At 48.1% G+C, this 14,492-nt stretch overlaps 1 protein-coding gene across 1 annotated transcript in view; it reads right to left on the bottom strand.

The window, feature by feature from the left end:
- The window catches only part of PGR (progesterone receptor), a 105,509-nt gene that overhangs the window by 64,891 nt on the left and 26,126 nt on the right, over window positions 1–14,492 (bottom strand). The window contains exon 3 of the mRNA XM_083170081.1: window positions 11,965–12,081. Within this exon, the coding sequence (XP_083026207.1) occupies window positions 11,965–12,081 (117 nt within the window). The remainder of the gene's footprint in view (window positions 1–11,964; window positions 12,082–14,492) is intronic.

Raw genomic sequence — 14,492 nt, 5'->3', positions numbered from 1 at the left:
CAGACTTAATGGCGCCCCCTAAGATCCCAGCGCCCTAGGCAGCTGCCTAATGGTAGAGCCGGCCCTGAATCTTCTGTATTTGAGCACACTGTCCCTGTATTACACAATGCACAGCATCATCCCTCCATCACTTAGGTAAAGGAGACAGTTGTGATGCCTATTTTCAAAACATCAGCACAAGGTTGAGTCTGTGTAACTGGCAACATGTTTCTAAGCTGTGGGACACGGCGGCCTTCCCAGATAAGGGCTGTTATACTGTATGATCATTTTCTTACATTAAGCAGAACGTTAGCATGAAAACATCATTTGCATAGATACAAGTTTTCAAAACAAGTGTTATGACTTTTTGGCTGAGTGAAATGTAACTACAGTCACAGGCACGGGAAATCATATGCCGCTAATTAATCAAACATATTTTAACCCCGATGCACTCTAACAGCAGATTTATTAACACCTACAGAGAAAATTTATATCATTCTAGAATAAGGCAATTATTATAGACTAGGTGATTCATCGCGCCCTACGGGCGCTCTTCACACCGTCGTAAGGGGCTGCGCCCCCTTAATTTGTGAACATTTGTATATGAGAAAGATGGTTAGAATTGTATGACAGATGGCCTGTATTGCAACTTGAGTTATAGGTGAAATGTGTTAAATAGAGAGCATATGATTTGGAAGGGGGTGTGTATTGTTTTGTTTAATTAAAAAGAGAGAGCAGGAAGCTGGGTAGTGATAGGGGTGTGTGAGTATACGGGGCACTAAAGAGGGGCTTAGGGGTGCCTAGAATTGTGGGAGGGTCGTGGGGGGTGCCGTGAATCAAGGGAGGGAGGGGGCGCAGGTGTCCGCGGATCGCAGGAGAGGGCGGGGTCCGCAAAGCGTGGGAGGGGGCGTGAATTGCGGGAGGGGGGGGTTGCAAATTGCGGGAGGGGGGTGTGTGCGGGGGGTGACGTGAATCGTGGGAGGGGGCGTGAATCGTGGGGGGGGGGTCCGTGAATTGCGGGAGGGGGGGCACGGGGCGCGATAAATCACCTAGTGGGTTATATATTCTTGTAGAAGGCTGGTAGGATGTTGCTGTCATTCAGAATGCATTTACATAAACAGTAATAGTAGCAGTAAAAGATCTGACTTAAAACACCTACAGTAAAACAGAACAGGTGTTATATATTATACAAAGAATTGGTTGATGATGTGTAAGTTGACGTGCACATAATTGTCACTGTAAAAAAATTGCTACAAGAAAAAATCAACACAGAAAGGTCAACACATGTAAATGTTGACATAAGTGTGCCACTTCATTGGTGTCCATGTTGACACATGACAATGAATATGAAAACATTCAAAAAATGAAATAAATCTTCAAAAACTCATGTCAACCTTTTTCATTGTCGACCATAGCCGTGCCAGTGTTTTGCATGTGCCATTTAATCCTGGGGCTGCCACGAATCGCGGGGGGTGCCGCGATTTGCGGGAGGGGGGGGGTCGCGGGGGTGGGTGCCGCGAATCGCGGGAGGGCGGGGTTCACAGGGGTTCCGGTGGGGGGTTGCCGCGAATTGCGGGAGGTGGGGGGTCACGGGGGGTGCCGAGAATCGCGGGAGGGGGGGTTGCGGGGGGGTGTGACGCGAATCGCCACAAGAAAAAATCGACACAGAAAGGTCAACACATGTAAATGTTGACATAAGTGTGCCACTTCATTGGTGTCCATGTCGACACATGACAATGAATATGAAAAAATTAAAAATAAATCTTCAAAAACTCATGTCAACCTTTTTCATTGTCGACCATAGCCATGTCAGTGTGCCATTTAATCCTGGGGCTGCTGCGAATTGCGGGGGGGGGGGGGGTGCCGCGAATCACGGGAGGGGGGTCGCAGGGGGGGTGCCGCCAATCGTGCAAGGGGGGGTCGCGGGGGGGTTCATTTTGCCGCGAATCGCGGGAGGGAGGTCGCGGTGGGGGGGTGTTTTTTCCGCGAATCGGGGGGGGGGGGTCACGGGGGAGGGTTTGCCGCGATTCGCGGGAGGGGGGGGTCGCGGGGTGGTGGTTATGCCGCGAATTGCGGAGGGGTCGTGGGGGGGTTCTTTTTGCAGCGAATCGCGGGAGGGGGGGTCGCGGGGGTGTTTTTGCTGCGAATCGCGGTAGGGGGGGGTCGCGGGTGTTTTTGCCGCGAATCGCGGGAGGGGGGGGGCGCGCGGGGGGGGGAGGTTTTGCCGCAAATCGCGGGAGGGGGGCGCTCACCTGGTGGCTGTGGAGTAGCAGTGCTGGGCAACATGGGAAGGCAGTGGGTGTCTGGCACTGTCTGTGGGCTCACTGGTAAGGTTCTCTGTCACATACCTCCCAACATGACCCTCTCCAGGAGGGACACAATGCTCTGTTTCTAGACTTCCCCTTAATGTATGATTGCCATCACCTGTTTTAAACAGGTTAATTTCTCAGAAAGGTGTTCAGCACAGATGAAGGCAATCACACATTAAGAGGAAAGTCCAGGAACAGAGCGTTATAGACACAGACACCCACTTTGAGTGACAGATGTAGCCAAATATATAGGAGATTCATTATTAGATATTTGTATCTGAGGATGAACTCATCTTGGCCCTTATGCTAGTTTAAAAAAAAACATTTCTGCGCATGGGAAGACGCCTTGTGCGAGCGGGCACGGCGAATTGATTATTTGCCAGCCGCTTGAACACAGCAGTGCGGGCGGGGGAGTGGGGCGGCAGGCCCTGATCGCGCCCATTGGAACGCCCAGCATTTCATGGCGTTTCCATGAAGACCCTGGGCATTCCCATGGTGATTCGCCCGTGACGCGGGTGCTGGGGGGTGGGCAGCGATGTCAGCAGATTTCAGCTGCCTGCCCGCTTCCAGCACAGGGCGCTCGCACCTCTCTGGTGTCTTACATCTACGAGCGCTTGCAAAATCATTTGATGGTCGGCGATATTTTTTCAATTGGCGTGCGGGGGGGGGGGTGTGGACCTTCATGCGGGCGGCATTTTGATGACCCGCAAAGCTGTGAATTTTGGCATGTCTGAAAGCCAACAGATGAAAGTCTACATTGCTTAAGGTTGATAGGTACAAAAGGACGATAGCTACAAAAAGTCGACATGACATTGCTTGACACAGGCAGTTGACACAAATGGTGGACACATTTTTCGTGTGTGTTTTTAAATGTATTCCCAACATTTGTTTAATTAACTATCCACGTAGACATTGATTGGGAATAGTAAACTGTGGCAAGCCAAGCGGTATTATAGCAAGCCACCTTGCCTGTAGTATGACGAGCGAAGAGAGGGTCTACAGTACCATTGTAGTAATGGTGGTCACAGAACATGAAATATACAAGATTTTACCCCCAAAAAATGTGTTGACCTTTTTGCACTTGTTGACCGGAACCAATGTTGACCTTTCATGTGTCAGCCTATTGTACCTGTCAAACTTAAAGCATTCCAACTAGTGCAAATATAGATGATGCAACTATCGGTGGCTTATAAAGACACCAGATAGTGGGCCTTATTCTAGTTCACTCTTTCTGACAAAATCCTTCTTAGATGGACAAAACAATGTGCACTGCAGGGGGGGGGGGGGGAGATTTAACATGTGCAGAGAGAATTAGATTTGGGTGAGTTTATTTGTTTCTGTGCAGGGTAAATACTGGCTGCTTTATTTTTACACTGCAATACAGATCTTACTTTGAAGTAAAACCCCACCCAAATCTAACTCTCTCTGCACAAATAACATCTGCCCCACCTGCAGTGCACATGGTTTTGTCCATCTAATGCTGCTTTCAGACCGCATAACTGGCTTTGACCCTGTATTTGGAAACGTTTCCAAAAACGGGTCTGCCAGATAAAACCCCTTTCACACCGCAGCACTTAAACGGTATATTACCGTTTAAGTGCCGATTTTTTTACACTGGCAGACCCGTTTTTGGAAACTTTCCAAATACAGGGTCAAAGCCAGTGCAGCCTTCAGCCCTCCCCTCCGTGCAGCTCCCCCCCCCCCTCGCGTGTCGACCGAGAGCATGTCGACGCCCCCCGCGCATGTCGACGCCCCCCGCGCATGTCGACGCCCCCCGCGCATGTCGACGCCCCCCCCCCACCCCGCGTGTCGGCGCCCCCCCCCCCCCCGTGTCGACTTACCCCGTGCCGGTACCTCCGTTGTGGACTGCAGCTCAGTATGCTCGGAAAGCACTTATGAAAAAAGTGTCTTCCAGCAAATGGCTGCCCCATAGGAAACCCTGTTTAAAAAAACTGTCTTCCGTATGGGGGGCAGCCATTTTCTGAAAGACACTTTTTTCATAAGTGCTTTCCGAGCATACTGAGCTGCAGTGCCGGGAACCACAACGGAGATACCGACACGGGGTAAGTCGACACGGGGGGGGGGGGCGCCGACACGCGCGCGGGGGGGTCCGACACGCGGGGGGGCCGTCGACACGCGCGGGGGGCGTCGACACGCGCGCGGGGGGTGTCGACACGCGCGGGGGGGGCTCCAGTGCTGTGAATACTTAATGAGCGCTCATTAAGTATTCACTGTGCTGAATTTAGGACCCAGCTCATTGGCTGGGTCCTAAATACCGTTTCTGAGCCGATTTTTGCGCTAAAATACCGGTTCAGAAACGGGTAGGACCCTGCATTTTAACCGGTTAGAAAAAACGGCATTTTCTAACCGGTTAAGTGGGACTGGACCTTTCAGACCGCACACATTACCGTTTTAAAACGGTAAAAAAACGGCAATTTACCGTTTTAAAAGTGCGGTCTGAAAGGGGCATAAGAAGGATTTTGTCAGAAAGAGTGAACTAGAATAAGGCCCAGTATTACAGCATCTGCAGGGGTGGAAAGCAGCCGTCTCACATACGAACACACACACACACACACAGATTTGTGTAAAGTTGCAGTCAGGGCGACTGGTACAACACAGCTGCGGCTGCATCCTTTTCTGAATCAGGCCCATAGTATGTATACGATAAATGTATAGTTAGTTTAATGATATATGAATTGTGCCTTCGCACAATGTCACTGTGTGTCAGCCACTGTTCAATACAGAGTTACTGCTACCAGAGTGCCGCTGTGGATGCCGGGGGACACCGTGGACGTCGGGGAACCAACAGGGGATGAGGTAAGTATGGGGAAATTTTTTTTTCCAAAAAACAAAAAAATTAATCCCTTATCCAAAATGCTTGTGGTCCCCAGCATTTCGGATAAGGGATACTCAACCTGTAGTAGTATAATATAATCAGTAAAAGAGAAGACCATAAAATGTAAAAAATATTACAAAAAATAAAAACCCCAGGCCTCGTGTGGTGAATACAGATAATGATGTGAATTGTATGTGGTAGTTATGGAACATAATATGCTGATAACGCTGTGTGTATGCTGTGTGTGATTGTTAGTGCAATCTGGCATGTCAGTAAGTCATATGACAGATGAGGACTTGTAGCCCAGGTTACCGGTTGTGCACATTCTTTGCCGCTTTATTACATGCACAGGAGCGTGGAAGAATAATTGCCCATTATATGGTAGCTGGCACATCTCTTTTCATAGGTGTGAAGTTCATAGTTTATACAACTCATATTAACCATTAAAGATGCTGTAGTCTGCATTTCATCTATGCATATACTAGTGACAGAACTTGTGAGTGGTTGGCCCACATGCAAAAATATCATTTGGGCACCCCTCCTCCAGTCCAACCCAAGTTTACAATTTGCCATGCACCTGCTGCAACAACGGTAGTTCCACCTCTGGTATATACTGTGTACCAAATTCCTTAACTGTGCTTTCTGGGGAACCTGCTTATTCCACAATAGACTTCCCTGTTTGTGGCTTCCTTGCCCCTTCTAGCATCATAGAAAAAAATAAGTTGTGTGGGATCTATGCGCACTATTTTCCTGGTAATGATATAGCAGCCTTTTGGTGACCCAAATGAACAGTACACACCAACTCTTGGATTCAATGCAAAATAATAGAGTGGTCACCCGAAATGGCGCTTTTATCAGTCCAGTGGATAATTATTTTCTGGACCCAAATGAGGGGAAATTTTTAACCAGAAGACAAGATTTATTAGACATTTAAAACATGACATGTAACAATTTACACATGAAAACAGAATTTTTCATAACGTGCAAATGCAATCGGCTGTTACAGTATTAAAAAGCATACAACCATGTAAGTGACGGGGGCAATCAAGGCTCTATCTCACCATTCAAAGGTGGTGCGGCTGGACTGATTTCGGGTGACCACTCTATTCTTTTGCCTTCTAGCATCACGACATCAGAGGTGGCGAGAGGGACAGAGTACAAATTAACCAGGCTTTTCGGCGGAGAACAGGTCACATAGCTGCTGAAGGTGACACACATACTATTTTTTTCTTAAAAATATTACTTGGGGTGGCATGGACATGCATTTCCAGATTTAACCACGCCCCCCCAATACCCAATCTCATGGCCAATCTTGGTGGACCTACAAGACACTGCTTATGTTGCATGCAACTCTCTCCTCTCAGATGCTGACTCCCAGATGCATTTGCTTGGAATGTCTGCCAACAGGGCTGCTGTGTGGACACCCTTGGTGGCATGCACAGTCGTCAAGGCGTTCGAACAGGGGGAAGGGGCGGTCCGGAGGCGGGCAGGGGGCGTTTGCCTGGGGACACTATTTGTGGACAGGGGAAAAACATTAAATTCTCGCAAAGTGGCGGGGATGTTCAGTGCCAGCAGGGGGGCGGGCATTTGCTAACCCGGTGGGTTAGTTGACTTGCTAATACCAGAATCACCCCCAATATCCAGAAATACAACAACCTTACTTTACAATAGATATCACTTTGCATAGAGCAGAGACGGCTTATAAAATAAACACAATTCAGAAATCAAAGGTCTTTTATACAGTAGTTCCAAGCTATTTGACAGATGAAACAATCACACGTTGCCACCTCTGCGATTAGGAAGCCAATAGCTGCTGCTGCAATGATGGAAACATCATGGGACTTTACACATCTCTATAATAAGAAATCGCGGAACAATAACACTCTACACTTAAAAGAACACAGAAGAAATTCCTGTGGCGTTTGCCTGTACTAACAAACTTCAAGCACAATGTGGTCCTGCCGGCTCCAGATTCCAGGTATTATCTAAGCTGCTCACATTTCACCTGACAGAGGTTTTCTATCCATTTTTACAAAACGTTTTTCTAAAGGTTTTAATAAAGTTTTGTCTGTGTATGAAGTATACGCTGTAACAAGTGCAAATGCCACCGCGCACAGTCAGTAAGGGGGTTATTCCCATTGCTTTGGTCCCCCGTGTGTTCGCACGCGGGTCTGACGTTTTGCGTCTGCGCAGGTGCATTTTTGCACATGTGCAGACGCAGGGTGCGAGCGGGCACGTTGAGCCACATGTTTGCCGTCCCGCTCGCACCTATCATCTGCGAACACTGGAGAAATCATTCGATGGTCACCAAACATCGAATGATTTCTTGCCCACACCCAAGGCTGCGAATGGATGATTATGCGAATCGGCCATTCGCAGCAGCGCAAACTGGTTTGAATCAGGCCCATTGTTTCTGTGGTAAGGCTCACAGACAAAACTGGGTTATTCTGGTTCACTCACAAAGGCACAATCACTCTCTAATGGACATGTGCACTGCAGGTGGGGCAGATGTAACTTGTGCAGAGAGAGTTATATTTGGGTGTTTTATTGTTTCTGTGCAGGGTAAATACTGGCTGCATTATTTTTACACTGCAATATAGATATCAGTTTGAAGTAAAACCTCACCCAAATCTAACTCTGCACATGTTATATCTGCCCCACCTGCAGTGCAGCATGGTTTTGTCCATTAGAGAGGGATTGTGCCTTTGCGAGTGAACCAGAATAACCCCCAATGTCTAGGGCAACAGTCATGAGGTCGACGGCAAAAGGTCGACATTAGCAAAGTCGAATTGACAAAAGACTGACATGGAAATGGTCGGCACATGAGAAGGTTGACATGAGTTTTTCACCTTTTTATGTGCATTTGGCATATGGCGTCTTATTAGTGCACTGGGCCCCTCGCATTGCTCACTTCGCTCACAAGGCCCTTGGCCAGGTGTCCGCTACCCCTGCGCTCGGCACATTTACCATGCCCGTGGACTCCTACTTATGTCGCCCCTTTTCCTGTGTCAATCTTTTCCATGTCCACATTTTGCTTGTAAATGTCGAACATCCCATCTTAAATAGAAGTCCCCTATTAGTAAATATACCCCATGGCTGGAAACCGGTGCTACTAGGAGAGCACTGGAGGAAAAAGCAGGGGAGGGTGAGAACCGAGAAGGCTGGAGATGCTGCCGGTGAAAGATTACATTCTAGTGCATTCCAGGCATTCTGGGGCTGGTAATTGCTATGAGCAATGCCAGCAGTAGACAGCCTGGAATGCAGACGCCCGTCTCATACTCAGTGCTGCCTCAGTGATATAATGGGTGAGCTGGCATAGGCCTGCTAGATGGTGATACAGCCCTCACTGTAACACTTGTATGAGCTGCTGAACAATAAATCTCCTACTTGATTGCTAAATGTAACTTGGCAAAAGTAGCCAACCGGTATCATATAATATAATCACCAAGAACAGAACTTCCCTTTCCTGACAACAGAAACTGCTGTAAGATTTTCTCTTGGTTCTCATCCTATTGCTCCTGCGCTCTATCGGTGCTGTTACCCGGCTATTCGGCTTGGTGAGAACTCAAACTATAACAACCTATAGTACTTACTAGACACACTGCTAACCTGGAGATACAAATGTAGCACACGTGAAATGGTCTCTAATTGTTGGGCAACTCTCCTATAACTGAATGGGAACATACAGATGACCAGCGGTCAGAATACTGACACCGGCATCCCAACAGGCAGTGCTATTTTTCAGCAGGAACCAGCAGGAACTCAGTTCCTGAACCTTGAGGTGGACAGTCAAAAGGTCGACATGTGGTTTTTCAGGGTTTTTTACCTGAATGTAAATGCTTTGGGCACACTATTTTATTTAGTTTATTTAATTGATCCACCCCCAGACCTGGAGTTTCTGGACCTATTTTTCCAGATAAATAGTACTGCCAACAGGGGTGAGGTAAGTATACTTACCTGACGTCCCTAGCCCTCCCTTCTAGCAGCTTTACCCTAACTCTTCCCCCTCCCCCTGCAGCTTGACCCTAACCCTCCCCGCCTAAACCCCCCTTCCCCGGCCCGACCCTAACCTATCCCGCTTACTCACCGATAGGGATGCCGGCTGTCGGTATTCCAATGACAGTATCCTGAATCTTTTGAAGTTCCAGTGCTGGTCTTCTCAAGGCAGTCGGGATGAACCAATCGGTAGATTGACCGTGGGAATCATGACCGCCGGGATGCTGACTGAAATCCACTGAGCGGCACTTACAGTACTAATTGTTTAGGGACTCATTTATTATTGATCACATTTGTAATGCGATCGGAGCATGATATTAGCACCCAACAATGAATTGCAGAATTTAAACACATAAGTAAAATGTATCAGCTGGCACAGGCGGGGACGGGGGCTACGAGAGGAACTAGTCCTTGCGATCTATCGAGTGTGGTGCCGGGGCTGTTGTGCATGCGCAATTGCGCTGACAGCCATACAGGGCCAGCGCCACCACCAGGCAGCTTTAGGCATTTGCCTAGGGCGCCGGCCACTGGAGGGCGGAAGTTGGAGCAGGTGTCCCCCTGGATGGTATGGCCACCTCCGCATCGCCCATCCTCCCCCCGCCCCCCGTGGAGTGGCAGCAGGAGTGGCAACATGGATGTGAGCATCGCATCTCACGGACCCACCACCCCGGTCACCGCGCCGCAACAGTCCCGGCACCACCACCCCGGCGCAAGCCGCGCCGCTACACTCCCGGAAACCCCCCACCCCCGTTGAGCCGTGTTGCATCATTCCCAGCACCAAACCCTCCCCCCGAGCCGTGCCGCAACACTTCTGGCGCCCCCTGCCTGGGGCGCTCAGGCGCCGTGCACCGGCCCTGCAGCCATGCAGGATGGAGGGATAGCAGCAAGTATATGATATATCTGCTGTGGTCCCACACTTCAGACTTATTGGTGATACTTTATATTTGCAGCTCTACATGTTCTCGGGGAAATCGCAACAAATATTGGTTGATAAATGGGACCCATAATTTTAACATGAATCACCAAACCCTGCAGTTTCCCTGCTGCATCCTGGCTAACCTGAATATGTTTCTGTAAAATGACAGGTTGGAGAGTGAAGTGTTCCTACTGAATGCCAACACACTGTGACAAGCAATTTACAACACAACTGTCTTATGACAGATCAAGAAATAAGAACTTATTGTATTTTTAATAAAGTGATGACCAAGGGTTTTGGAGAGTGCTGAGTTATGAATTGGAAGTTATTCATTCTTTTGTTATGAAGAGAAGTCTTAAAGGGTTGCATCAAAATCGGAAAACAATCAGAAGACGGACAGCAAGATCCCAAAGGACAGAATCCTGCTGGTGAGAGCTGGGGTAAGGGTTAGGCACTACGGGAAAGGGGAAAGGGGCCCAGACAAAAAGAACAATCTGCGAATCCCTGTCATGTGACACCGTTACTGGATACCCAAGCGTATGTATAGAAAGTGTGGCGAGCGCAGCGAGCCACCGAGCCCGAAGCGTGGCGAGTGCAGCAAGCCCCGCGAGGGGACGCGGACACCTGTGAAGCCTGCGAGGGGACGCGGACACCTGTGAAGCCCGCGAGGGGACGCGGACACCTGTGAAGCCCGCGAGGGGACGAGTATACCTGTGAAGGTATCCACGTGCGAGGGGACGCGGACACCTGTGAAGCCCGTGAGGGGACGCGGATACCTGTGAAGGTTTCCGCGTCCCCTCGCGGGGCTTGCTGCACTCGCCACGCTTCAGGCACGGTGGCTCGCTGCGCTCGCCACACTTTCTATTCTCAACTCCACGCCGACGTGGATAGTGGGGGTATGAAAAGGTCGTAGGACGCGTACCGCCGCCCCTCGCGGGCTCGCTGCGCTTGCCACGTTGATCGTGGGGTGGCGTTAACAATTGGGGGGGCCATTTCACACTTCAGGGTGCCTATTTGGCCTCTGTGGGCCATTTAACATTGTTCCCTATGGGAAATCGCGGTAATCGCGTCGGTTTTTTGGTCGCATGCGATGCGACCGACGCAATTTTTTACCTTGCGATGCCCAAGATCAAAATCGTGGGCGCCCTTCTAGGTAAAGAGTACCGAATTTGGTTAATAGTCTGAGGGTTAAATTTACTTAAGCTTCTGAAAATGATATGAGGTGAAATTGCCCATAGCAACCAATCAGATTTGGTCTATCATTTTTTTTTTAGGATGCACATAAATGGGCAACATCACCTTCTTTCATTTTTAGAAGCTTTAGTAAATTTACCTCCTAAGAGTTTAGCTGGGGTGTCAACGAGTCTAGAGACTGGACACTGCACATCCCTGAGAAATGCCAATGGGAAACAAAAACTGATCATGTAAACTTCCTCTTCATCCAGCCAATGGCTAACTGGGAGTCAACGCTACTGCAAACCACTGGCGGTACTACATTCCTCCCTTTGTACTATCATAATCACCAGGGGTGTTTTAAGAGAGGAGAAGGCCCATGAGCAGGGTCCTCCGGCCAGGACCCCTTTCTCTCTAAAAGGGAGTCGGGCATAGTAGTAGTAAATAGGCACTAGAGCGCTCACACCCTACTGCACGTACGCAGATCACTGGAAAAATGGCGTGCCAGACATGAGGCAGCCGGAAGCCAAAGACCGAGAATTACATGGTGGAAGGAGCAGGGTACACCAGCAGCACAGAGTATATCAGGAGATGAGTGATGTGTACATGGTGGAAGGAGCAGGCTCCTCAAACTAATGATCCGAGGCTCCTGATGCAGGAACGTTGTAATGGGACAACAACTTTCACAGTAACTCTATCACAGTATATCCCATATGTTTATGTTATAAGTACTGTAGTAAAGAAAGGATTCTTACCTCCTAGTACCATGCCCGCTTGGCAACATTTGCTAAGCCGACACGATGGGCAATTCTTCCTTCTGATTTTATCCACAATGCAGTCGTTCCGTCCAGCACATAAGTAATTGTGTTGCCCTAGATTGGGAATAAAGCACAGGCCGTGTTACATATTAATTACAGCGATTACTTCACATTTATGAATATAAAAATTAGACTTAAAGCAGATTTTATTTATGTCGCTTGTCAGAGAAGATCACCCAGAGACAAAAGCAATAATTGCGGCTTCATTCATTGTGGACCAAACAAAATGATGACTGTTTCTATTTCTTTACACTATTGTATATTACCCATAATTATTACTACCTTCCGAGATATAGTTTTGACTTATAGTGGATGAGATCTTGAGGAACCTGATAAATGTAATTTCTTATTTTTCTTATTTGCGCTTTGTCTTGTTTGATACTTTTCATACCTCCCTAAATGTCAGCGTCTTTAATTAAGAAGACAGAGGTTGTAGACAGGTCACAGTGGGGGGGGGGGGGGGGGGGTATCGGGGGGTTGGCATGAAGAGGACAGAAGGGTGATCGGAATACAACTCTCAGGTGCGTCGTACAGTAGTTTTTGTAACTTCCGCAATTGGGATGAGGTACTTGAACAACATTTGATTTACATTGCAGAAAGAAAGAAAAACCGATGGCTGAATAAGCCAGAGGTGACATATATTGGCAGAGTGTCTATAAGTACGTGCAGGGTGGTTGTTAGACGACACACTCCGAAGATATAACCAACTGAAGGATTTATTCAAGTGGCAGGCTTGTAGGATACAACAGTACTTTTGCAGTTAACTTCAGGCAGTAATACAACTGATACATTGGGAATCACAGTGTCTGGTTGTTACTTAGCTGTAGCGTTTGGCTTGTGCAGGGTTAATGGCTATCAACTGGTTTACGCTGGCGGTACCTCTCCCAGTCGTCGCTGCTGCCAATGATGATGAATCTCCCTGTGCAAATGTCACGCTGGTAACGGGATTACAGCGGGGCTTGCTCTTACGCGCTCCGGTGCACGTGGAGCTACAAACAGCATGGATGGAGTCACACACGCTCTCTCTGAGGCACACACTACGCGGGGACTTCCTAACAGGAAAGGGAGCGCTGCCAGCAGGGTCAGGGGTCTCTGCCCTGCTATTCGCTTAAGCGAGCTGTCACTCAAGGTGACGCCTAGCTACGTTGCTGCAAGGGGACAAGGCAGACTGTGAGCCTTACACTAGACAGTGTATGGAGACAGGCGCTGAGCGCTACAATCTAACACTCCCCCTCGCTCAAGGCTGTCTTCGGCTACATAAAAGAACTTAATACAGTGCTTTGTCCTTTTGTGATACCTGTAACCGAAAACATGGTTAGAGAGAAAAGACATTTAGAACATCAAAAAACTTCAAATCAACATTTTGAACTTAGACAAGTCCACAGTCCTTCACGAACTTAATAAGCAAGTTTGACGACAGTCCTTTAGTGAGCATGTCAGCAACATTCTGTTCACTTGCAATGTATTCAACATCGATGGACTTGTTCTCCACTAGTTCTCTGATGAAGTGGTGTCTTATCGCGATGTGTTTTGACCTTCCATGATGCTTGGTGGTACAGGAAAGATCTATTGCTCCCCTGTTGTCACATGCGATACTGATAGTCTCTTCTTCATAAAGTAGACCTAACTCACACAAAGTCTCTTTGATCCAGAGTGCTTCTTTCGATGTCTCTGTAAGAGCCATGTATTCGGCCTCAGTTGTTGAGAGAGCAACGGTTGGTTGTTTTCTACTCGCCCAACTAACTGCAGCTCCGGCCAGTGTGAACAGGTAACCGGTGTGGGAACGACGATCATCTTCATCTGCTCCCCAGTCGGCATCGCAGAAGACTTTCAAATTTGAATTGCTTGTCTTGGCGAATTTTAATTTCAAGGAACTTGTACCTTTTAGGTATCTCAGGATCCTCTTCACTGCGATCCAGTGTTGTCTTCCAGGATTTATTGCAAATTGGCTCACCCGACTGACTGCATGAGTGATGTCTGGACGGGTTCCAATACTTGCATACATAAGACTTCCAACCACGCTCTTGTAAGGAACATCTTGCATTTCCTCTGCTTCTTCTGGTGTGGTTGGTGACATACCTTTTGTAATCTTGATGCTTTTGTCAATTGGTGTATTTACTGACTTGGAGTCTGCCATTCCATACTTCAAGATTGTTGCCTCGATGTACATTTGTTGGTCGACTGTGACTGTTCCTTTTTGCAAGTTTTGAACAATTCTCATGCCCAACAGATGATTGGCTGGACCTAAGTCTTTCAACTTGAATCTCTGTTTTAGTTGATCTCTCACACTTGTGATGTGATCTTCGTGACCTGCTATAAGTATATCATCCACATAGACTGCTATGATGAACAACTTTTCTCCCAGAGTTTTGTGATAAAGGCAGTGGTCAGTCTCTGATCTAATAAAATTCATTTCAAGTAGTACTGTGTCCAATTTTATGTACCAGCAACGACCACTCTGCTTT

The sequence above is a fragment of the Crinia signifera genome, chromosome 2 (genome assembly GCF_055691185.1).
Source record: "Crinia signifera chromosome 2, ASM5569118v1, whole genome shotgun sequence".
Taxonomy (NCBI): Eukaryota; Metazoa; Chordata; class Amphibia; order Anura; family Myobatrachidae; genus Crinia; species Crinia signifera.
The sequence above is the reverse complement of the archived record's forward strand: the minus strand, read 5'-3'. Positions and strand labels throughout refer to the sequence as shown.